The sequence below is a fragment of the Papaver somniferum genome, unplaced genomic scaffold, assembly GCF_003573695.1.
Source record: "Papaver somniferum cultivar HN1 unplaced genomic scaffold, ASM357369v1 unplaced-scaffold_21, whole genome shotgun sequence".
In the NCBI taxonomy this organism is placed as follows: Eukaryota; Viridiplantae; Streptophyta; class Magnoliopsida; order Ranunculales; family Papaveraceae; genus Papaver; species Papaver somniferum.
In genome coordinates, this window is record NW_020631041.1 from 14,811,282 (window position 1) to 14,836,782 (window position 25,501).

Consider the following 25,501-nt stretch of genomic DNA (forward strand, 5'->3'; position numbering starts at 1 on the left):
CTGCAACTATAGGATGCATCCAGTTTCATCCTCACTCTTTTTTAAGTTTAAGACAGGATGAATCCAATTTCATTCTTGCTATTTTTTCGGTGTCCGTTTCACCATACTAATTTTTACTCGTCCATTCGAACCATGTTTTAAAAATATTTGGACAAATGACCCATTTTCCGTTTTACTAAGTCCTGTTGGACTGGCTCCTATATGTTGCGACAGTGTTCTCCTTTAATTCATAAGCTCATAACAAAATATAAGAAACCGATTCAGTTTCTCGATGAAAAAGTATAACTCGTGACGTGCACTTCCAAACTGTTCACAACAAAATGGGAAGTTGCCGACGTCCACACTACCTAAAACTGATGAATGCGTTTTGTCTTTCTGCGTTCAGGTGTGGATTTTTTGATTGTACTCCATCTTCCCGCATGGTTTCACAGTATAGAGAGGTCTATATTGAATACAGTCTGTCTGTACTATGATAAAAATCATTAACCCCACGACACACACATCTTTGGTCTTTCTACTCCCTCCTTATCTACAAAATAGGCCCGTTTGTGTGTAATTTTTTTTTAAGGTTTTCCCAAACTAATATTTTCTAGCAATCCTGATCATATGGAGGGTTAATCTAAATGGTGAGTAAACCACTGCCCACCAAAAACTCAGGACTCGCTCGATTCTATATTTGAATTTTCGGATAACATTGGAGAAGGCCTATCCGAGGACACCACACCACACCTCTGTATCAATGAGCTTTCCGGTTACACTGGCTAGAACTTGAATGTCGTTAGGACTTTGGAAGGCTGCCACAAAGGATTACGTATAACATAAAATAATCTTCGCCACAGGATCCACTGGATTGGTAACGTTCCATAATTTTGTAACCCCATTTGCAGTCATACGATTATTCAAGCGCACCATATACAAGTGGTATCTAAAGACCTAAATGCCTAGACAAATAAAGCTCTCACGTTGAACTGTGAGGAAACCCTCGTTTCCTATTGGCCGAAATAGGTCTTTTTTGAGTTTTGTGAAACGAGCGTTTTGGTGAGGACACTTGGCAACCTATGATTGGTTTAAAAACAATAGGAAAAAGATTACAAAAAGGAAACCAAATTCAATTTGGAATTCATGAAGTGACAATATTTATGTGAGGACACTTGGCAATATATGATTGGTTCAAAAATTACAAACTTAAAAGGAAACCATAACTTACCGTGTTTGGAATTTTATGGAAGTCCAAATTCAATTTGGATATCGAGTAATTATTATATTAGGATAATTTTTTGCAAATTAATATATAAAGAGGGAAAAATCCACATATTTTCTGCAAAAATAAAAAGAAAAAATAAATAAAATCTGCACATACCCTCCACCTGTATAATGTATTTTCCCCGTCACACCCTCGCCACACCAAATCAAAAATACACCTCCACGGGGCGGGGAGAAGCCCCACGCACACCGAATCAAAAATACATCGCCACGGGACGGGGTGAAGCCACGCGCTCGCCAAATTAAAAATACATCGCCATGGGACGGGACGAAGCCCCACGCACACTAAATCAAAAATACATCGCCACGGGGCGGGATGAAGCCCCGCGCTCGCCAAATTAAAAATACATCGTCATGGAGCGGGACGAAACCCCGTCCACACCAAGTTAAAAGAAAAAATATGCCCGGCGCGTAGCACGGGCACAAATCTAGTACTCTTTATAAAAGGAGGGGTCAACTTTACCTGGTCACACCATATATACCAGCTTCACCTCTGCATAGAGAACTTATTAACTATCAGGCCAGAGTGCAGACAACCAAATTAAATCATCAATCAAAATAGTAAACAAAACATATTTATCATTAGAGATTGATATAAGCCCCATAAGCCCCGTAAACATTGACAATGTACGTTTGTACACATCATTGTTTGAACACTGAACCGATACAAATTTGGTATGTACTAGACCAGACATGAGCAGATTAAGACTAAAAATGAAATACAAATTACAGAGTGCTAGAAAAAGATATCAATTCGAAATAACAAATTTAGTGATGATATCAGTGATCTAAGTTTAAAACTCCTGTTACAGAGTTCAACACTTAAAAAACTTGCTAATATTGAACCTAAAGCCTAAGACCCAAATCAATCTTCTTCAAGTCTTTTTGATTATTATTAGCAGTGCTACTCCTGGAAACGCCACCGCGGCTGCCACCTTGCAACAGAAAACTCCCACCACCAATCCTTTCATTATGAAACCTTGGGACTCGGGGAAGGGACCCAGGTACATAATAGGACGTCGGTAACCGTCCGACTGTTATTTGATGATCCATTGTAAATGGTTTTAATGATGCTGTCCGTCCAGGATGCTGCTGTCCATATAGATGGTGAGGAGGAGGAAGACCACGAAAAAATGAAGAAGGTAAAAGAGATGATGGTGTGGGTTCATTCATCATCATAGAATGAACTTGAACACCTAATGATCTATTATTATTACTGATGAGTGAACCATGAAGAGGTAAAGAATCCATACTTGAGAATCGATGGTGATAGTAGGGATGGTAGTGGTGGTGCATGTTATTAGCATTACTGAAAGCAGCGGCTTCACGACCAAGATATCGATTTCTTTTGGCTATTGTACGCTCTTGTTTATGTGCGTTTTGATGTCCTCCTAATGCCTGTGAACTATAGAATTTCCTTTGACAGTATTTACATGGGAACACTCTTGGTTCTTCATTTAATTCTCTACTTTCTTCATCGTTGAAATTACCTATAAGATTGAGTTCTTCTACTTGGTTTGTATTGTATCTACTTGGGTTTTCTGTTTCAGAGTTGTCTATTTCATGCAAAGGGGATATACTACATGAAGTATGTGAAAGAGAAGGTTCAGTACTGGGTTGTGTATCTTCCATGAGAGGAGAAGAGGAGGAACAGATTTTAATGAGACTTTTCTTACTTTCACTTATCTGTTTGGTGTTTTTATTGAAGATGAAAACATAATTAGCTAGAGACAGAAAGAGAAATATTGTGTGATCCAAATCAAGTCTCACTCTCTGTGTGTCTCTGCAAGTATGTAAAGACGATGTCCTTTTCTTACATTACTGAATAATACTGACCAAATGATAATAAAAACTACTCCCTCTGTCCTAAAATTTATGTCCTCTATTCTATTTTCGTATGTCATAAAATACTGTTCAGCTTCCGTTTATAGTCATATTTTTTAGTCAAACTCTCAAATATATCCTTCAAATTTTTATAATTATAAAATTATTTTAAATATCATCAATCTAAATATTAAATGATATCATCCTCAATAGAAAACAAATCTATTAAAATCAATCCATAAAGATTTTTATTTTTATCTTCTATTTAAACATTTCTATAAATATTATAATTACCAATGTATTTTTCTTACATACTCCATATACTCATTTTAATTTTAGTAATAATATATCATTCAGTAGGGATAGTTTTGTAAATTCTTCCAGTCTCCTTAATATCTTGACTTAGTCAAAGCGGACTAATAATTTAGGACGGAAGGAGTAGAAGACAGAATGGTTTAGACCTAGTAGAGCTTTATACGTGGGACACTTTTATTTTTTCAGCCTTGTCTGCATCCGGTGGTTGGAAGTGCGCGTCTCTGCGTCAGACACATCATCAGTAGCATTATGCCTGGGAAGCGTACTGCCCAGACACAACGCAACACGGACATAGAAACGTGCCAATTTTTCAAAAAAGACGCGGCAGACTTAGTTTATTGTCGATGGATGGATGTTCTTTAGAAAATCTTAGTTTGATGGGATGCTGAATGATTTTGAGAAATGCACAGAGTTAGAGTTTAGAGTTTGGTCATAGGTTTTGCAGCTTCTATTGCTACCTCAGTTAATGTTGAATTTTGGGAGTGTTTTTCTTGCATTCTGAATCGCCAAAGGATTGTTTATCGCTTATGAATGTTATACTAACTCTCTCTAGTCGTTATTCTTTGGTTGCCTGCAGAGTATTGATTTTTTCGGGGAACTGTTACATTTCTCGAAGACTACAAATCCATAGAGAGGTAATTCTTGTGCAGACATCTTCGCTAAAATAATACGGAGCTACCGCTACAGTGCTAGCGAAGCCCATTTGTAACTACTGGAAATCCAGTAGCACACCCAAATAGGAAACAAACAAGATCTAAGACATAACAAATATTTTGGACAGGAAACTCTTTATTGATCAACCATTCAAGGAAGTGAAAATACAAGTTTTGTATACAAGGAAACCCTAATCTCACACTCTAAGCAAGACTATTCTTACCCAAAAATCTCGACCCCCTTTACATTGCCCAAGGGTCTCTATTTATAGACCATCCAATCCTAATGGGGTACCGCTCATTTTACTTCGCCCAAGGTCACCGTGTTCTCGTGGGTAATCTTTTTACTTCGCCCAGACCATTTTCCATAAAGTTTCTCCCCTTCTTTCCCTGCACTTTGGGAGCTTGTCGGGACAACTGTCTCTTTTCTTGTTCAATAATTTACTGACTTCGCAGGTTATCTTTCCAGCCAAGTAACCTTACTTCGCCTACCTGATTTCGTGATCGGTATCTTGTTAGGGACTCCAATTGATCCTTCATGTTTAAGATTCTTTATGCGAGTTACTTCTTTTTGGGATGCCTCCTTGCGTACAGGTTTTCTTACTTTGTGTCGTTAATCAGTGACGAGGTGATTCTGACTTTTGATTTGACAAGTCACTGATTGGGATCTTGGCGAACGATGCAAGATCTTTGAGTGATATTCTTCAGACCTAATTCGTGCCTTCGTGTGTGACCACGTGGAGAGCCTATTTTGTGTACCTACATTATGCCTTTTATTATTCTGTTCGAGTCACATGATGACGGAATAAGAACCGTTCAAAATTCCTTGGCTGCCACGTTCTCTTGGTAACCGGCTGCTACCTGTCAGGATTCCTCGAACGTGTCGACAACCTGTTTTTCCGGTTATCTCCTTTATACTATAAATATCACGTTTTAACCTGGTTTTGGGTTTCTTCTTTCTTTTCTTCTTTGCTTCGAACTCACGTCTTTACTTCTCCTGCTTCTGCCATTGTTGTCATCCTTCTTTCCTTTCAATTTTTCTCGCTTTTCTTTTGTCTTCATGGCCCCAAAGAAATCTTCATCACCTACCCTACTCGTTTTTCCAAGCAGACTTTCAGAAGATAGGTTTAACTTTGACCCCCTCCATTGATTCTTCTGTAAGTCCTCCTATCTTTGCAACTCAAGACATGGAGCTGAATTATAGGGCGATTCATTCCGATGTTTGGTCTGCAGACAAGATGATTGTCACCGTTGGTCAGTTAAGAGTCGGGTTATCTTTTCCCCTCTACAACCCATTTAACCTTGTCTTCCTCGAGATTCTGAACAGGCTTCAGTGTGGGGATTTCCAGCTTTCTGGCAATACAATTCGCATCTCCAACGAGTTTATGATTCGTTCAAAGAATGGTACTTCGCAAGTTCCGTTAGTGGCTGAGGAGTACGATTTTCGTGACTATAATGTGGACTCTTTTGTGGCTAATTATTCTGCTAGGTTTACAAGCACGAGAAAGTATCAAGAGTGGGGTATTAAGCTCATCCGGAACATCATCTTTGCCCCGTCCAAGGATCTTCTTTTAGATGTGAATCCTCTCAAACTGGGGCGAGATAATCGACTTCGCTCTTCTTGCGACGAAGACTGGACGATGTTTCCCCTGGTGGTAGGGGGCACCTTAGTATGGGGTGTTGATGAGAAAAGGATTCCTCGCAAGGGTCCTCTTCCCGAACATTGTTATATCGCCGGCTGCGATCCCTGGAAGCTTCGATGGTCCGTGCCAACTAAGGTATTGTTTTGTCTCTTAGACCTTTATCTTGATTTGGGATTTGTTCGTTCTCGTATCCCTTTTCCCTTTTATTAAGTACGAGATGCCTGTTGCTGGTATTTTCAAGGATCGCTAGGAAAGGAGTGTTATTGTTGAATCTCCTGCTCTCAAACAGGTATCCACTTTGCACGTTACCTTCTTTTCCGCGATGTAACCTTAGATTCTAACCCTTTACTTTTCGTAAGATGATATTCCCCTTGTTAAGCAGCCTGCTTCTGAGCCAACTAAGGGACGAAAAAGACGTGGTCATCACACTCCGCCTACCCCTTTTTAAATCATGTATCTTTAATTCGCTGAAAATTACCACTTCATGTGTTACAATCCCGTCATCCCCTAATCGTTTTGAACTTGTTATTTCGCAGACTGGTACCTCCCATGCCCCTTCTTCTGGCGATCCTAAAGGGCAACGTAGGACTTGGACTTGGCTAGTTTGACCACAGTTAGGACTTCCGTTGTTCCTACAACTCATCATACTCCTACTAAGCATCAGTCTTCTCGCTCTCATACAACTACTTCTCCCAAAATTGTTGATCATCCCGTTCCTCCTACTTTAGTCATGCATCGCGAGGAATCCCCTGAGAAACCTTCCCCTTGTAAAAGGGGAAATCAAAAGGTTTCATATGTGGTGTCTAATCCTATTTATGATCCCGACATGAAGTTTCTGCAAGATATTTATCACAAGGCTCGCGAAGATCCCGCCACGAGGTCTCGTGCCCTTGAATCTCTGGTGACTTTCAGTACTGATGACTTTCTCTCTCAAGATTCATCCGTTCTTCTGAACGCCTCCATGAATTTGATTCTCCAACAACATTCCTCTTTAATGAACCTGGTGAACCTTTTACACCTCTTCAACTGCATCTTCGTAGCATTTCGAGATCCGTTTCTAAATTCCGATTTGTCGGTTCGCATGAAGTTAATCGTCACATGGCCAGCTTAGTGGATATTATGCTTGTTCACGATAAAATGAGGAAGGATGATGCTCAAATCAAGGCCTTGACGAAGGAACTTAACGAAGAAAAAGAATACTCCATCAAGCAAGACAAGAAGATGGAGAAGCTTCAGAGTATGTTCTTTCCCTTGTAGATCCATTTCTTGCCTTTTTCTTTATGTCTGTTAATTTCTTATTTCGTATTTCGTCAAGCTCGATGCATGAAACATCAAATGGATGGTTCTGAAGCGTCTGCCTTACTTGAAGATATTCGTGCTGAGAACTTGAACCTCTGAACTCAAAATGATTGCTATGTGACTGAAAATGAGATTTTGAATCAGAAGGTCGAGACTCTTTTCTCGCAAGTGGATCATATGTCTATCGATTGCTCTCGTAATGAGGAATTGAATCATCATCTTCATGACGAGAATGAACACCTCAAGTTAAAGCTCCAGCGAGTCAATAATTCTCTCACCACTAAGAGGAATCTTCACTCCTCATCATTATCTTTAATTAAGAGATTGAAGGAGGATAAGAAACGCATAATCAACAGGGAGAAACAAGTTGTGGTTGATCTTCGTAAATTTCGCGGCGTAGTTACTGGTTTGAACGAGGAGATTGATTGTCTGAAGAAAATGGTGGAATTTCTTCAGGCTCAAATGAAGGACTCTTCACGCCCAAAATCCGTTAAATCTTCTTCTCAAATCAAGTATGTTGATCTTCGTAAGAACAAGAGTACTCTCGTCATTCATCCCAACAAAGATACTTCGAAGTCTGGTCATGGAAAAGGTTGGGATGATTCGTATCACGAGTTATGCGTTCAGCTCCGAGAGTCGAATCTAGAAGTCTCCAGGCTAGATCATTTGTATTCTGATATCCAAGAGACTTTGAACACTACTATCTTACAAATGGAAAGTAGTTTTGGGTGCTGCGCGTAGTTGTGGTCAAACCAAATTTCAGGTTTCTGATAGAATTTGATTTCATCTTTGCAGAATCTGAGGAGCGCTACAAGAATCAAGTCCTTCGCCTTTTCCCATAAAAGGGATGAATCTCGCAACGAGGCTTCTCACCTCAGAGACGATATTAAGGATTTGAATGCTGATATCGACGATATGATGGAGGATTCTGCAAAAGTGGCGAAATTATCTTGTAAAAATACTCAGAACTACCTGGTATCTCTCTTCAACAATTTCTGCGACGAGCATGGTATTCCTGCTCCCACTTTTCCTCTAGAGAATTTTTCTGACAACGAGCAGCCAGTTCATGACGGGATCGTCTCAGGCAAAGAATGGAGAATTACTGAAGGTGAAGAGGAGCAAAAGGCCAAGGAGGCAAAGGTCGAAGAGGAAAAGCCCAAAGATGCCTTTCCTTCTACAAGTTTTCCGGGACAACCCTCAAATCCTAATGCAGATATTGGTGTTGATCTTTCCGGGGCTGGTGGTGATGTCCCTGAGATAACAGTCACTGATGGCATTCCTCTTCAGCAACAATCTTAGCTTCTCTTCTTCCATATTTTAAGTTTCAACCCTAGTTATTTTGGAAACAATTTCACTGTCTGGGCGCTCCCAAGCTTGAGGGGAAAAACATCTTGAATCCTTTTATTTTTATATATTTCTGGTTGTTTTTTAAGTAATATATTTTCGTTGAGCATATCAATATTGCGATTTTCCAACAGAGTATCGCACCTCCCCTAACCCTTTCGTCAAGTATATACTTGACGAGGAAATACTCAAAAGAATAACAAAACTTAAAGTATATACTTGCCTATTATTCTTTTGTGCATTTCCGTGGCATGCAATGGATTAGTTGATATTTCGTTTTCTCGATTTTGGCGAAGTAATTCCTGTTTTATTCCGCATAAGCTTTGAACCCTGCTACTTGCCCCATTGTGTATTCTTATTTTAAGTTCTCACCTGTGCCTCTCGTGTTGTCCTTGCCTTTTTCTGCTCAAATCTTTCTCCACTGTCTTATTTTGCTTGCCCTTGATTTTTTCACATATTTCATGATGATCTTGTTTCTGATTGTTTTTAGTGTTACTCCGGGTTATAACTGGTAGCGGTTTCAATTCTGCTTCTTACTAATGTGTTACTTCTCGAGGTATTATTGCACCTCCTAATCAAGGATCTTAATTCGACGAAGTATCAGGCGCTTATTATTCTTTCAAATAATAATCCATCAACCTCTTATTAACATTCGTTTTGAACCCCATCTCGCGACAATGTGACAGGCCTAGCTATTCCCATGAATGTTAGCCCCATGACATTGTCGTCTTTTTTGGTCACACAGCTCCCTAATCTGGAGGGTGCCATCCCTTTATATTCCCCATGATTTCCCCTTTAAGGGGGTTAACCCTAACATGCATGTTGGTCTCCTCCCATCCAGTTATTACGACATTTAGTTGTTTTCGTGACTTCTTATCCCCTTCGCTGATATGGCTCGTGGTTACAAAGTCACACCCTAAGCGGGGTTTCTTTGGGGTCGAGTGCATCGTAGCCAAGACATGCCATACGGAAATGGTCGGTAACTCTCCAGACATCTCAGGCACCCGCAGCTCAACCGAATACGTCGGCGCCTTGGTCATATTTTTGCACCCCTTACCGAAGGCCATCATAAAAGGGACCCTCAGCGGATAGGTCTTATCATCGCCCCTAGCTTATCTTTCTGAGAGTTGTTTATGACGTGCGTTAGGACTTGCCTCTTGCACTCTCGTGCGAACTAGGGTGCACGCCGTGGATTCCCAGCCTTCCTAGGCGAAGGTGTTAAGTTTCCCTGGAAACTGTTTATTTTGTGTATCTTATTTGCCTCATAATACGAGGTCTTACTCTGTTTGGGCTGGGTTTATTTTGTTTTGGTTATTCCGTATGTATGAAAATTCATATCCTTGAGTCGATTCATCAAAATTCAAAAATATCATTGCTACCTTTTTGTAAATCTGATACATTGCAAAATGATAAATTCATTACAATAAGTACAATCTTCTTGTTTCTACGACCCTTCCCTGGTTATTAGTATTCTTCTTCTATGCGAATGTGTTCAGACTGATACTTTTTCAACTCCTTCATCTTTACCTCATTCCTGATCTTGAAAAATATCGAAAATAAAGGGTGCCTTGTTGATAGTGCATAGATGAACGAGTGCACTAAATCTTCTTATGAAAACTTTCCTTTCAGCTCACCGCAAATCGTATCCCATCTCTCCACAATAATTCGCAAGATTTCATTTTCCCTTTGTTTCAACGAGAATAACGCTGTTATTTCTGGTTTGCAGAGCTTACTTCTCGTACATTTGTTCATCATTTCTGTCTGCCCCTGCAATCCAGATGTTCTTCCTGCTGCCGGGACATTGCTCGTTGTTCTCTTCTTACTGGCCATCATCAATTGCTGCATTCGGTATTCCTTTTTTCTGAACTCCCTCCTGCTATTTTTTATGGCTCTTTCCAAATCTTCCCGTTCATCTCGCTCACCTCGCCCCTCGATTTTTCGCCAATACTCATGATACCCATCAACTGCCAATTTCCTTCCCAAAGCATTCTTTCCTCTTTGGGTGTTATGCTCCGCTTGTTTTTATTTCAGGTGTTTGTTCTTAATTACGAGTTTCTCTTTTTGCATTTCTAGACTTATCCGCTCCCTTACCATGTCGTCCTTCCTTCACCTTTCTTGGTAGAGATCTTCACAAGTGTTTTTCTGCTTATTGTTAGAGCATAGCTCGGTCGAACTCGCATGCGTTGCTATATCAAGCATGTTTGTCAATGTTAGTGATCAAAACTATGAGTCTTGATTTCTAGTCTATTATATCTAAGTCTCGGACTAGGATAGAAAAGTGTAGTTGAGCTCAAGGACTTCATGGTGATTCATCATACAACGACGAAGATCTACTCAAGGAACCGTGGAACTTCATCAACAAAAAGGTATGTGGAGACTTGAACTTATCTATCACTCAAAAGTCTATCTATTTTATCTCCTAATTCTTATGAGATAAAAAGTCGTATGCTATATAGACTGGATCATACACATTTGACAATTCGAGCTGAGTATTCACTACTTATCTTTTTCTCGAAATCGTGTGTTGGTAAAGCGTTTCGCTTTGATCTAGTTTATCTTCACCTAGTGACGAAAGTCATGAAAAGTTTTAATTACTTTGAGAATTGCTCTGACGTGAAACGGTCTGTGAATAATGGCTATATAACGTCCTCTGAGAATGTCTCAAAGATTGGAATGAGAGTTTAGATTACATAACCATGTATTCCTTAATCCGAAGTTTTCGAAATTTTTTGATTGAGAGAAACCGGAGGAATTGGATTTGCCAAGTCCGCGAACCCAGTTTGTCAATTCAGTCCGCGAACTGACGGAAGTTCTCTTGCCGAGAATTTCTGCTGGGATTTTCCAAAAATTCGTTTGCTTGTATAGTCCGCGAACTGGCGCAAGTCTCTTTGCCGAGATTTTCTGCTGAGTTTGGAAAACTCTGCCGGTTGCCTTAAGTCCGCGAACTTGTTTGTGATCTTAAGTGGTTATAATCTAAAGATGTGCTCTGAACATGAAACTTAAATTACTAAGGAATGCTTTATGCAAACCGTGGCTATAAAGTTCATGAGACGATTCAATCGAATTGAATCATCTTTGTTTCAATTGTGTCTTGTGTGGTTACATAAGATCTCATAGCAATTGAACAACTCTCTAACTAGTTCATTTGAGTCAATTGAACTAGTTATGGTGAAGAAGAACTAGGTTAATATGAATTTCTCATATGGTTAACCTTTTCGGGTTACTATGTTGAAACAACATACACGTACACATTTGGGCATGGTTTTCACAAACCCAGTAAACGTCTACCCAAGTGTGTGTAATAAGCTAAGTTTTCGATCTAACGGTTGAGAAATATTAGCTTGAATCTAAATCAGGTTTTCATCTAACGGTGAATATGGATTGCTTTGTAACTAAAAAAAAAACCTGATTTGAAGGATATATAAAGGAGACATCTAGCATTGTGAAAAACTAATCCCCACACGTCTGTGTAATAATAGTGCGCTCGCTAGAGTCGATTCTCCTTTAACCTTTGGTTTTCTTCTCTAAAACCAGGTTAACAACTTTAAGATTTTATTGGGATTGTGAAGCCAGACCGATACTACTTTTATCGTAGTTGTATGATCTGATCTTGCATCTTCTATCGTACGAGTACAATCCATTGATTGGCTTGAGATCGAGAGTTCTCCGATAGGCAAGATAAAGAAGTCACAAACATCTTCGTCTCACTGTTTGTGATTCCTCGACAAACCGCTTGTGTAGTCAAGAAGGATTGTTGAGAGGTGATTGATTAATCTAGGATGTTTTTCGGGAATATAAGACCGGATTATCAATCGGTTCCTGTTCACCTTGATTTTATATCTTAAGACTGAACAAAAACCTAGGGTTTTTCTGTGGGAGACAGATTTATCCTTTGATAGACTTTTCTGTGTGAGACATATTTGTTTATTATCAAGTCTGCGATTTTGGGTTGCAACAACTCTTAGTTGTGGGTGAGATCAGCTACGGGAATCAAGTGCGCAGTATCCCGCTGGGATCAGAGGCGTAGGAGTACAACTGTATCTTGAATTAGTGGGAGACTGATTGGGGTTCAACTATAGTACAGTCTGAAGTTAGCTTGTAGTAGGCTAGTGTCTGTAGCGGCTTAATACAGTGTGTATTCAATCTGGACTAGGTCTCGGGGTTTTTCTGCATTTGCGGTTTCCTCGTTAACAAAACTTCTGGTGTCTGTTTTATTTCTTTTCCGCATTATATTTTTTATATAATTGAAATAATACAGGTTGTGCATTAAGATCATCAATTGGAAATCCAACCTTTGGTTGTTGATTGATATTGATTGATCCTTGGATATTGGTTTTTGGTACCGTCCAAGTTATTCCTTGTATTTGATAAAGACTCGTTATTGTTTTCAGCTTGAGTAAAAATCAAATCAAGAGAGAGATATTAACTCCTTGAGATACTTTAATCTAGATTGAGTCTGAATGTCTAGTTGATTCTCTAGCAAAGTATTTCAGAGTTAGTTCATACAAATTGCTAAGCGAAATATTGGGTGGTGTTGTTAGACCCCCGCTTTTTCAATTGGTATCAGAGCAGGCAAACACGTTAAAGACCTCATCATTCTGTGTTTGTAGCGATCTGACTCTATGGAAGGAAGTGCTATCTCTGTAAACGTACCACCAGTCTTCGATGGCTCAAACTATCTATGGTGGAAAGTTGTTATGTGCACATTTCTTCAGTCGCGTGACTTCCAATCACGGATCTATGTTGTGAATGGCTATGAAACTCCCGCTGTTATGGAAAGAGATGCATTTGTACCTAAAGAATTTCTTATGTATAATGTTGTCGAGTTAATTGCTGCAAGGCAAAACTCTGACGGGCTAAACGCCATCCTGCATGCTATTACCCCAAATCTTCGACATCATGTGGCCTTGTGCACGATATCTAAAGAAGCTTGGGATACTTTGGAAAGCGTATTTGAAGGTAACCCCAGTGAAAAGGAAGCTAGGCTTCAAAACCTTAATTCTGAATGGAAAGACCTTTATATGGCAGAAGAAGAATCATTTGACAATTTTTATCACAAACTGTCTGAAATTGTTAATGCATCATGTGCATTGGGTAAGACAATTCCTGAAAAGGAAATTGTGATGAAAATCCTCCGATAGCTGCCATCCAGATACGAGTCCAAAAAACATGTCATCGTTGAGGGAAATAACCTTAATACTCTTTCGCGAAACACACTTGTCGGAAAACTTAGAATTTTCGATCGCGAATACATGTCAAGAGGTTACCATCTATTGTCTAGCAATCACGTCACTTATCCTGATTGTAAGACCTGTCTTCCAAAATTGACGAACAAGAAAAGTGAGAATTGCTTTATTTCTACGTTGTCTCTGTTTATACAGAAACTTAAGAAAATACTCAGACGTAGTAAAAGAAAGTCTCAAAAAGAAACTCCATTAGTCAATGTAAAGGATAAGAATATCCAGAAAAGCCGTACAAATGAAACTGGTCTCACGTGTTATAAAAGTGTTCAGCTCACTTCGAAAGATCCAGAAACGGAGGTAAGAGAGATAACTAAAGCATGGATGAATAGTCTTAATTATTGTCCTGAGAAAATCTATGATTTCTCTCACAGTCTTTTTGCTGAAAATCATTCTCATAATTCCTTCATGACATTTCCGTATGTGTCTCATGAGTGGGGTCAGCAAACCTCTCCTGATTTTGTGTTGAACTCCAGAAGGTTCTTGGATAAGGCTCTACCAAATCTCTTTGTTCATTTGAGTTCATCTCAGGATCATCTTAGCACGATAAATCAAAATAGTCCTTCCCGAATAATCATTATATGCAGAAAAAGAAAAGGAAGTCTACCTTTCATCAAAAGGTGTTTTCAAAAATGGTGCAGGATTTACAAAGATCTGCAGTCAAGTTTTTTAAAGCTGTGATTACAATTAATAGGAAAGTTCTTCATAACTCTCCTTTTCAAATAGATAAGCAGAAACCTAGTGGAATGGGTGGTTTCTCTCTTTGCAAAGATTATCCCAGTCCAACCTTGGATTTGAGGCCTTATGCTCAGTAATCTTGTTGAAAAATGATTCTTGTATTTTCTTCCTCTTATACAAGAATCATGATATACAAGAGGACTGTAATATAATTTTGTTATTTTCTGTTTGTGCTTTTACCAGGTCTTGTTCGTGAACGGCTTCAGCTTTTTGGATAACCAACTTCTGTTAGGGTTTGGTAAAAATGGTGTTTCTGGGAATTCTACACCTGTATTCCTTTTAAAAGCTCTACCTCTTCAGCACTCTCTTTTCATATTCTCTATCATGTCCTCTTATAGTCTTTCAAGTAAAGAAAGTGATGTACGGATAGTTCTTTTTCCTTCAAAAAGGATTCGTTTCGATTCTGCTGACAATGAGACGTGCTACGACAAACATGTCTCTTCTTCTGATGAGGACCCTACTGTCTCTCAGATTGATAAGCTCTCTTTAACAATGAATCTCGTCTTGGAACAAGTTCGTTCTCTGAAAAATGAACTTGAAGTTTCTTCCAAAAGACTTGAGGAGAAAATGGATAGTCTTGAATCCAGGATTGACCTAATTGAAGATGAGCTTGAAGAATATAGAGAATACGAGAAGATTATTCAAGGTGAGTGAAATGATTTTTAAGAGGTATAGATACCTAGTAACTCTTCTTTTTGGATTAGCTGGAAGAATAACTAGTGCTTTGAATAGTGAAGATTGTGACTACACATAGCTATTTTTGTTTTCATCTTCTTATATTATTTTTTAGGTTTTTAAATTCTAAAAATATTTGGAGGATGATATTATTGCAGTATTAATTTGTTTTGAAGTATTGCAATATTTTTATGGAATATGTATTGTTTGCGTCCGTGAATTTGAAGGTCCCATATTGTGTTAAAAGTAGAGTCGTTCATAAATTGATATTCGTATTGATGAAAGGATGGGTGGAATTTTAACAATTAAAAATGTTATTCCTATGCAGTCATTTATTTGATGGAAAATAAGATGAAATCTTTTGTTTGACAAGGATAAAGTCTATTATGTCGTTATGCAAATAAGTGATGGAAAATAGAATAGATCCTTGTTTGTTATCCACGGTATTGATCTTCATTGATCCTTTTTGTTATGTTTTACCGTGAAGGCTCCATTGTGTATCTTATGTTGAGCACCTTACAACTATGTTGATTAATATTGGCCTTGTTGGTTGTTCTATGAGATGTTATATGTTGAGCATTCTTGAACTAAATTAATCATCTTGATTGGTTATTTATTTATTTGCTCCGAAAGTATTCTTTTGTCGAGCAAAATCTTTTGACAATTAAATTGATTGCTTCGGTGATTAGTTTGGTTGTGTATTCCAATTAGATTAATTATAGGTTCTCTTGTAATTAATCTAGTTGAGTTTTTCATATATTCCACAACTTCTTGTGTTGAGTATATGAACGGATATACTAATCATGTTCTATTGGTTGATGTAGTCGTATATTATGTAAGGTTTTCCTTATGTTGAGTATCTGAACGATTAAGGTAATCATCTCCGTGTGGTTATCTTAGTCGTAGCTCCGTAAGTTTACTTATGTTGAGCACAATCAATTAAATTGATCACTTTTGTGGTTTGATTTAGTTGCGTATTCCAATTAAATTAATCATGGGTTTACTTGTGATTAATTTGATCGAGAAAATCATTTTCCTATGGTTTTTGGAGTCTTATAAAAAATATGTGATGCAATTGGACTTTGATGTTACATAATGATACTACGACACTGTATAATAATGATCGAGAATCTCGATTTCTCTCATTTTTATAGCTACGGATCTTCAACAACGGTGGTGCTAAACTTACAACCTTTGGGATCATTGGAGTACTTGGAAGGAAGAAGATTTCAAGGAACGTTGAAGATTAGACTATGGAATAGGAGCCACTAAATTTTATCTTTTTTGTATTCCATATGTATTAATAGTTTTGCCACTAAAATTGACAAAGGGGGAGATTGTTAGAGCATAGCTCGGTCGACCTCGCATACGTTGTTATATCAATCATGTTTATCAATGTTAGTGATCAAAACTATGAGTCTTGATTTCTAGTCTATTATAGCTAAGTCTCGGACTAGGATAGAAAAGTGTTGTTGAGCTCAAGGACTTCATGGAGATTCATCATACAACGACGAAGATCTACTCAAGGAACCGTGGAACTTCATCAACAAAAAGGTATGTGGATACTTGAAATTATCTATCACTCAAAAGTCTATCTATTCTATCTCCTACTTCTTATGAGACAAAAAGTCGTATGCTCTGAACATGAAACTTAAATTACTAAGGAATGCTTTATGCAAACCGTGGCTATAAAGTTCATGAGACGATTCAATCGAATCGAATCATCTCTGTTTCAATTGTGTCTTGTGTAGTTACATAAGATCTCATAGAAATTGAACAAATCTCTAACTAGTTCATTTGAGTCAATTGAACTAGTTGTGGTGAAGAAGAACTAGGTTAATATGAATTGCTTATATGGTAAACCTTTTCGGGTTACTATGTTGAACCAACATACACGTACATGTTTGGGCATGGTTTTCACAAACCTCTACCCAAGTGTGTGTGACAAGTTAAGTTGTCGATCTAACGGTTGAGAAATATTAGCTTGAATCTAAATCAGGTTTTCATCTAATGGTGAATATGGATTGCTTTGTAACTAAGGCAAAACCCTGATTTGAAGGCTATATAAAGGAGACATCTAGCATTGTGCAAAACTAATCCCCACACGTTTGTGTGATACTAGTGCGCTCGCTAGAGTCGATTCTCCTTTAACCTTTGGTTTTCTTCTCTAAAACCAGGTTAACGACTTAAAGACTTCATTGGGATTGTCAAGCCAGACGGATACTACTTTTATCGTAGTTGTGTGATCTGATCTTGCATCTTCTATCGTATGAGTACAATTTATTGATTGGCTTGAGATCGTGAGAGTTCTCCGATAGGCAAGATAAAGAAGTCACAAACATCTTCGTCTCACTGTTTGTGATCTCTCGTCAAACCGCTTGTGTAGTCAAGAAGGATTATTGAGAGGTGATTGATTAATCTAGGATGTTCTTCGGGAATATAAGACCGGATTATCAATTGGTTCTTGTTCACCTTGATTTTATATCTTAAGACGGAACAAAAACCTAGGGTTTTCTGTGGGAGACAGATTTATCCTTAGATAGACTTTTCTGTGTGAGACAGATTTGTTTATTATCAAGTCTGCGATTTTGGGTTGCAGCAACTCTTAGTTGTGGGTGAGATCAGCTACGGGAATCAAGTGCGCAGTATCCTGCTGGGTTCAGAGGAGTAGGAGTACAACTGTACCTTGAATTAGTGGGAGACTGATTGGGGTTCAACTATATTCCAGTCCGAAGTTAGCTTGTAGTAGGCTAGTATCTGTAGCGGCTTAATACAGTGTGTATTCAATCTGGACTAGGTCCCGAGGTTTTTCTGCATTTGCGGTTTCCTCGTTAACAAAACTTCTGGCGTCTTTGTTATTTCTTTTCCGCATTATATTTTTTATATAATTGAAATAATACAGGTTGTGTGTTAAGATCATCAATTGGAAATCCAACCTTTGGTTGTTAATTGATATTGATTGATTCTTGTATATTGGTCTTTGGTACCGTCCAAGTTATTCCTTGTATTTGATAAAGACTCGCTATTGTTTTTATCTTGAGTAAAAATCAAATCAAGAGAGAGATATTAACTCCTTGAGATACTTTAATCTAGATTGAGTCTGACTGTCTAGTTGATTCTCTATCAAAGTATTTCGGAGTTAGTCCATACAGATTGCTAAGCGAAATATTAGGTGGTGTTGTTAGACCCCCGCTTTTTCACTTATTTCTAGAACTTTGTGCTTCCCTTCCTTCGACGTTTCCCTCCGTTTCTTGTATCGATATGCTTTTGCTCTTGGTAACCTTTGCCTTTGCTCCACATCGTGGGGTTTGTTTTTCCTTGGCGATGGGGGTTTCTTTCTCATTTTTTGTTGCTTCGGTTGCCTCAAATATTTTCCCTCTCTTGGTCTTCCCATTTTGCTTTATTTTCATTCAACTTTAATTCTCTGGTGTTACCTCATGGTCCTTTTCATTGGCAACCAACATTTTATCCACCTCTTTTATACCCTTTTGTGACATAGTCTGCTCTTCGCTTACCCAAATTGTGAATACCATCAGCTGTTCCACCCTTTTTGCTTCGCATGCCTTCTTCTTGTGTTCTATATTTTTTATTATTTTCTCGTCATAATTATGGACTTCCTGTTGGTTACATTCCCGCCCTTCCTTTAGATCTCCTCTGATCTCACCTATCGCACTTGGCATAGGGAATCGTATTGCCTGATGATATGTTGAGGAAACTCCTTTTATCCCGTGTATCCATGGCCGACCTATGAGAGAGTTATAATGCGAGTCTATATTTATCATGCAGACTGTAAATTTTGTTTCCAACTCGCCCGCGAATTTTTTTACGACTAGTTCTCCTTTTGGCTTTGATGCAACCCTGTTAAACCCATATATGTTGTATGTCGATGGCACAAGGTCGGAATCCTTGTACCCCATGGTTCTAAACGCATGATAAAAGAGTATGTCAACTGAGCTCCCCGTATCTACCAGGATTCTGTCTATTTCCCAAATTTTTTCTTTCTTGACTTGGTCCTCCTCCCACTTTGAGTACTTCCCAAAATTCAAGGTTATGACCAATGGATCCGTATGTGAAGCTCCTCCTTCAGGTATGTCTTTTGCTGAAAATGTTATTTCTCTATTCTGCCACTCTTCTAATGGCTCCTTCTTCGCGATGCTAAATTTCTCATTTCCCTCGAAGTCCCTCTTATGCACTCTCTTGAGTATGTTATCATGGAAATTTTGGATGCTCTTGGATGCATGTATTATCGAATTACAATTCAGTTTTTGGGTCCCTCGATCCATTTCAATTCGGTACACTTGTTGATTGTCACGAGGTGGGGGTGGTGGTGGAGGCACATAATTCTCCAGGAAATGTGCGAGTTTTCCTTTTTCTACTAGACGAAGTATAATTCTTATAATTCTTAGAATGTTTCCCAAGTTTGGTGGGGGTGGGATCTCCTCCATCAACACTATTTATTCCCATACTTTTCCCACAGTTGTATTAAGTATAGGAAGCTTTACATCTTCAAAAGCTAGTGCATTCGGTCTTCGCTCTCCAAATCTTGGCTCATGATTGTTTCGTTGATGATATCCCGTGTTATGACTTCGTGGCTCATAATTCATTCGTCTTGACTCCTCATATCTTTGTTGATCAATCTATTCCTGATCTGCGCTTGACACATCTACAAATTTCGCAGGGACTGAAGTTGAAGGATCCCCTTTTTCATATTTCGGATCATCCTCCACGACGTGCACTGTTCTTGGTAATAGCCTTGAATTTCCTTCCTTCGCTGGGATCGGTGTTACTTTGCTGACTTGCCTCTGCTTTTCCTCCAACGCTATGTATTCCTCTTGATACTCCCTTAATTCATTCATCGTCAAGGAGTTCCGGATAATGAATATTTGGGTGTACAATAGGTCGGTCGGGATTAAAGCGTTCACAAAGGCTAGGATAACAAATTTCTCATTGACTCTTCCTGCGAGTTCACTACATACCGTTCTCCATCTTGTTACCAACCCTCGTAGGCTCTCTGTCGGTCTTCGCCTCAGGTTAAATAGGGTCTCAATCCCGGCCTCAGCATGTTGTTACTTACATATGTAGTCAAGAATATTATCTGCAAGTCTTTAAATGACCAAATCGACCTTTCTGGTAGCCCATCAAACCAAGCTAACGCTTCTCCGGTTAAGCTCGTTGGGAAATACTTACAGAGTACCGCATCATTTCGTCCCCATTGCATTAATGAAAGAGTGTACTGTTTTAAGTGCTGCACCGCACTTTATGACCCGCTGAATATGCTTGCAAATGTTGGTAGTGCACATTTTTCAGGAATGTCTACATACATTATCTCGTAGGTGAACGGAGATTTTCCAGCCTCTTCTATTGCTTCTGCCAGTTGCACACTGCCACCTCTTCGAGAATTTTTTATTAATGTCCTCATGTCTTGCAATTCGTTCATGACCTCTTGATTCAGGTTTCTTCCTTCTTATTCGCGATAATTGTTTCTCATCTCGCCATACCTTCCTTACCCACGGCTTATATCTTCCCCATATCTCCGGTTTGTTTCGTGTTGCCTCTCCTCCTCTCGCCTCCTTTCTTCTTTGTTCCTCATGTCTTCTTCGTATCTCCGTCTTTGATCCTCTCATCTTGTTATCTCCAACGCTCTTCTAAGATCTCTTTCTTCACTGCTTTCTCTTCATTGTCTTCTTTTTTCGTTTTCTTCCGTATTCCTCGTAAGTGTATCTCCTCTGTCGCGGCTCTTCTTATCCCGAATATATTTTTCTTGCTTCCGAGTCCGTGGAGTCAGCTGTTCTTTCCTCATTGAGTTGGAGATTCTCCATTGTCAACATAGCATTTTGCCTCACCAGCCTAGTGTGTTGCTCCGCTAAGTCCCTGTCTCGCTCCCTCTCGAGGCGGAGTGTCTCCCTTAACTGTTTCAACGTCATATCTTCTTCGCCGATGTTTTCTTACATCTCTACGTGGGTCAGTTCTTCTCCGGCAATGGTATCCATGTCAAAGGTGTGCACTGAACCCTCCCCGAAATCATCTTCACTGGTCTGATCATTCCGCCATTGATTCACGCCTTTCCTTTCTCCTGCAACCAAAGTTTATCCCCTTTCCATTCTTCTTCCTCTTTTCGCCTCCAAACGTTTGCTTCTCCTCGATGCTATCAAGTGCCTCGCTCGATCCGGTGTCCTGGCCATCAACTAGTCCTTGATTCAATATTTCCAAATCCACCTTTGCTTCTAAATCCCAACCAACCTCACAATGCAACACCCAAGGATTACTCCCTCTCCTAGATCTCCAATCTTAATTATGAATGAACCGTTTGAGATCTACAAAACCTTAACTTGTAAAAAACAATTTGCCAAGATCTCTGACTTCTATGATTTTAAAAATAATTTCAACTTTTCTCAAACTCTTAGATGAGGATGAATCCCCAATCTAATTTCCCTGTTTCTGGATGCCAAAATGTAACTACTGGAAATCCAGTAGCACACCCAAATAAGAAACAAACAAGATCTAAGACATAACAAATATTTTGGACAAGAAACTCTTTATTGATCAACCACTCAAGGAAGTGAAAATACAAGTTTTGGATACAAGGAAACCCTAATCTCACACTCTAAGCAAGATTATTCTTACTCCAAAATCTCGACCCCTTTTACATTTCCCAAGGGTCTCTATTTATAGACCATCCAATCCTAATGGAGTACAGCTCATTTTACTTCGCCCAAGGTCACCATGTTCTCGTGGGTAAGCTTTTTACTTCGCCCATACCATTTTCCATAAAGTTTCTCCCCTTCTTTCGCTGCACTTTGGGAACTTGTCGGGACAGCTGTCTCTTTTCTTGTTCAATAATTTACTGACTTCGCAGGTTATCTTTCCAGCCAAGTAACCTTACTTCGCCTACCTGATTTCGTGATCGGTATCTTGTTGGGGACTCCAATTGATCCTTCTTGTTTTAGATTCTTTATGCGGGTTACTTCGTTTTGGGATGCCTCCTTGCGTACAGGTTTTCTTACTTCGTGTCGTTAATCAGTGACGAAGTGATTCTGACTTTTGATTTGACAAGTCACTGATTGGTATCTTGGGGAACGATGCAAGATCTTTGAGTGAGATTTTTCAGACCTAATTCGTACCTTCCTGTGCGACCACGTGGCGAGCCTATTTTGTGTACCTACACCATTGGTGATCTTCTCTGCGGTTGATCACTTATGATGCAGAGATAGAAGACACATATTTTTCGAGTTCCTACCTCGGTTTTGTCTACTAGAAAAATATGTGAATGAATAAACATGCATATATAAACTAGTGGACGTAGAACTTATATCTCAAAAAATTGGACATTATCTGTACACATTTATACTAAAATTGTAGGTAGAATACGAGTGTGCTACCTACATTCCCTTCTGAAATGAGGAGACAGAAAATCACTAAAAGAAAATTCAAGGCAAAAAACTTGGAAACTTTCCTTTCATAGTTCTAAGTAATTTGATTTCAGTTTTTGATGGGAGGATGATATTCTTTCTTGTTGGGCGGAAGAATAAGATTTTATAGCATATAGGCTATAGCCTATAGCATTTTCGATGTGAATCTGTGATAATAAATATATGTTGCATTGTTGTATATGGGCTAAAGTCCAACTTTCCGCTTGTTGTTTGTGGTAGGATTCCCTGCTAATTATAATGTTGGAACTTGATGATCCTTTATTTTAATGTGATTTATCTTTTTGGAACTTGATTTTGGAAGTGAACGGATTAATTAAATTACTAATGAGCTATCACCCACTGACTATGTGTCTCTAGATCGATTTTTATGTAGCTAACAATGGTTAGTTAAGACTGCTATATAATCTCACTATCTCAGCTCTCTCAACTTCAACCATCATACATTTTGGTACAAGCTAAAGAAGAAGAACTAGTGAATAATAAGTTTTGATTGTGGTGGAAATTGCGATATCATTCTTGTAATTTCCTTATGTAATTGCTGCTGATCTAACTCATCTCGGGTCGGGTTTGTGGAAACGATAGATGCATGGTCTGATACACCAGCTGAAATTAGGGATAAGTTATATGATTACTGGCGATTACGCAAGGAAATTACAGGAACGAGTGACGTACGGTACGTTGAGTTCTTAAATTCACTTGATATTTCGATAGTTATTTTCATTTAAATGGTGACAGGAGATTAAAATGACGACAAGATTCATATTTGTTGGATAGGAAGACATGGCGGGTATAGAGGAGGAACAAGATCTTCTCTATATATATAAGAAAAGGTATTTAATCGACTTTGATTCCCTCTGATCCTACGGATGTTTCTTTCTTTTTTTTCGTTTGATCTTCTTTTTCTGGTAGTCACAAAATGTGGTACAGGGTATAGAAGCATAAGTAAGTTTAGAAGAGGAAGACATGGCCATATTTGAGAATTTATGATCAAGGATCTTCTCCAAAATGTTAAAACTATTACCTAGACTTGGGTCCAACAATTTTACGATGTTACCAAATTTCACGTGGAGTCGCCATTAATATTAAACTAAGAACCGGTCATCCAGCAACAGTTAAAGACTAGTGGGTACTTAGGTTTCAGCTGTTGCATCAACTTCATTCATCACATATTAAGGTTAAAATGGGATCACACTGAAGTATAGTTTTTTCTTATTTTTTTGATCGGTAAAAGATTTGATGCTGACGAGGTTCGAACTCTGGTCATTGTTATTATCATCCAATGACTTTAGCACCATACTACATTGACATCGGACACAGTGAAGTAAAGTTAGAAAGGTAAAAATCTAAAAACCATTTTCCACCAGAACATGAATAAAATTAAATTTTGTCACCAAGAACACAAATAACAATACAAGTTCTTGCACTTTTGTTCTTCTCTTAACTCTTTGTATTAGTGTGTCTTATCGTCACCTTGTTATCAATTTTAATCCTCATGTTGATACTTTTTTGTGGAAAAAGAAAAATAAATCTCAAACTTGAACCTCGTGTATATAAATTCACATGTTATGTTTTCAATCTAAACGACTTGAAATTAACGATGTAAAAACAAGTCAAGTCTTGTATTACTAACCTAAAGTAGAAGGATGATGTCTTCGTTGATGTAGATACGTCTTAAGAGTAATACTTGTATGTCTCAACATTTCTAGATTTTCTAGTCTAACCTAACGAAGTTGACTTGAAGGCACATATTCTTGACAAGGTCGGTGATCCATTAAGCAAAAAACTGATGCTAGTAGTAGAGATACACTGATATATTAATTTATAGAAAGTTTCATTGAAACCAAATTGAGATCGAATTTTCAACAGAACTGTGACGCCCCAACCTAATCACCTGCTTAGCTAAAAAGATTACAACCTAATTGAAGCATCAAATCTAGATTAATGATCTTAAGAATCTCAAATACATAAGTTAATCCAAAAAAAAAAAGCCATACACTCTGATATTATATAAATGAAGATCTCTCGAGTGATATGAATATAACAATGTGTTTTTCTACAGATTAACAAAAATATACATAGACAAAATGTATGCAACATCTCTACTATGATAAAAGCTTTAATCTACGAAACAGTTATCTTCGAGCGCACCTTTTCTTCTGATTACTGAAACAAAAGTGGGAACGAGTGAGCACATCATCCCAAAGGGGTGCCCAATGGAAACATATAACTTTCAAGTATTCACTAACATACTACTAAAAGATAAACAATTTAAGGAAGGAAATGCATATTTTGTAGTCCATGATACAATCTCAGCGATCAAACCAGTATGATATGCACACGTCCGTTTTCCTCAAATACCTCGTACATAATATTTACACTTCCCGTGCTGAATAAAAAATAAATTTACCATATAAAATAAAAGTAATAATATTTACACCCTTGTGCTGAAATATCTATATTGCACTTCTCGTGCTATATAATATTTACACTTCCCGTGTTGAATAAGACTTAGCAAGGATCCATGGGGGAACCATAGATACTCCCTATGGGGATACTAGGTAACGCATATCACAACTCATACCCATTCAATTACACCTAAATATGCTCACAAGAAGTAAGGGCACATCATGATCGTTGTTGAAAAGAAACTTAAAGATTACAAGAAGGTTACAAGAGTTCCCACCTGTTTTGATGACAAGCCACGCCTACCTTGAAGTCCAGAATCCACCGGTTCATCCTTTAATTTGGATCGATCGGTGTTAATAGAGATCAATTCTTAAGCACACAAGCACTCAAAGAATTTAGCCAAAAGGGCTCATATAATAATCATACTAGCTCTAGTTATAGGCTAAGTGAACTATCTAATGGTTCTAAGCCCATTTCCAGCAAACCGTCTCATTAATCTAAGGACCAGTCAACTAACGGTGACTAACAGTCAAAGAGGTCAATTAACGGTCAACATCCAAGGTCTGGTCAACAATCAATGGTCCATTAGTCCAGTTCAAGTCAACTGAGTTAAACCGATTCAACTCAGTCAGATTTATTAGTCGACTCAGTCAAATAACTGAGTCAGACAA

At 38.4% G+C, this 25,501-nt stretch overlaps 1 protein-coding gene across 1 annotated transcript; it reads right to left on the reverse strand.

The window, feature by feature from the left end:
* Window positions 1-2,109: 2,109 nt before the first annotated feature.
* LOC113339654 (zinc finger protein 1-like) lies at window positions 2,110-2,895 on the reverse strand. The gene has a single exon (XM_026584893.1). The coding sequence runs from the start codon at window positions 2,893-2,895 to the stop codon at window positions 2,110-2,112; it is 786 nt and encodes a 261-aa protein (XP_026440678.1).
* Window positions 2,896-25,501: the final 22,606 nt, after the last annotated feature.

Excerpts from the sequence above, each read along its gene's own strand:
- LOC113339654 (XM_026584893.1), bottom strand. The coding sequence starts at position 2,895 with ATGGAAGATACACAACCCAGTACTGAACCTTCTCTTTCACATACTTCA.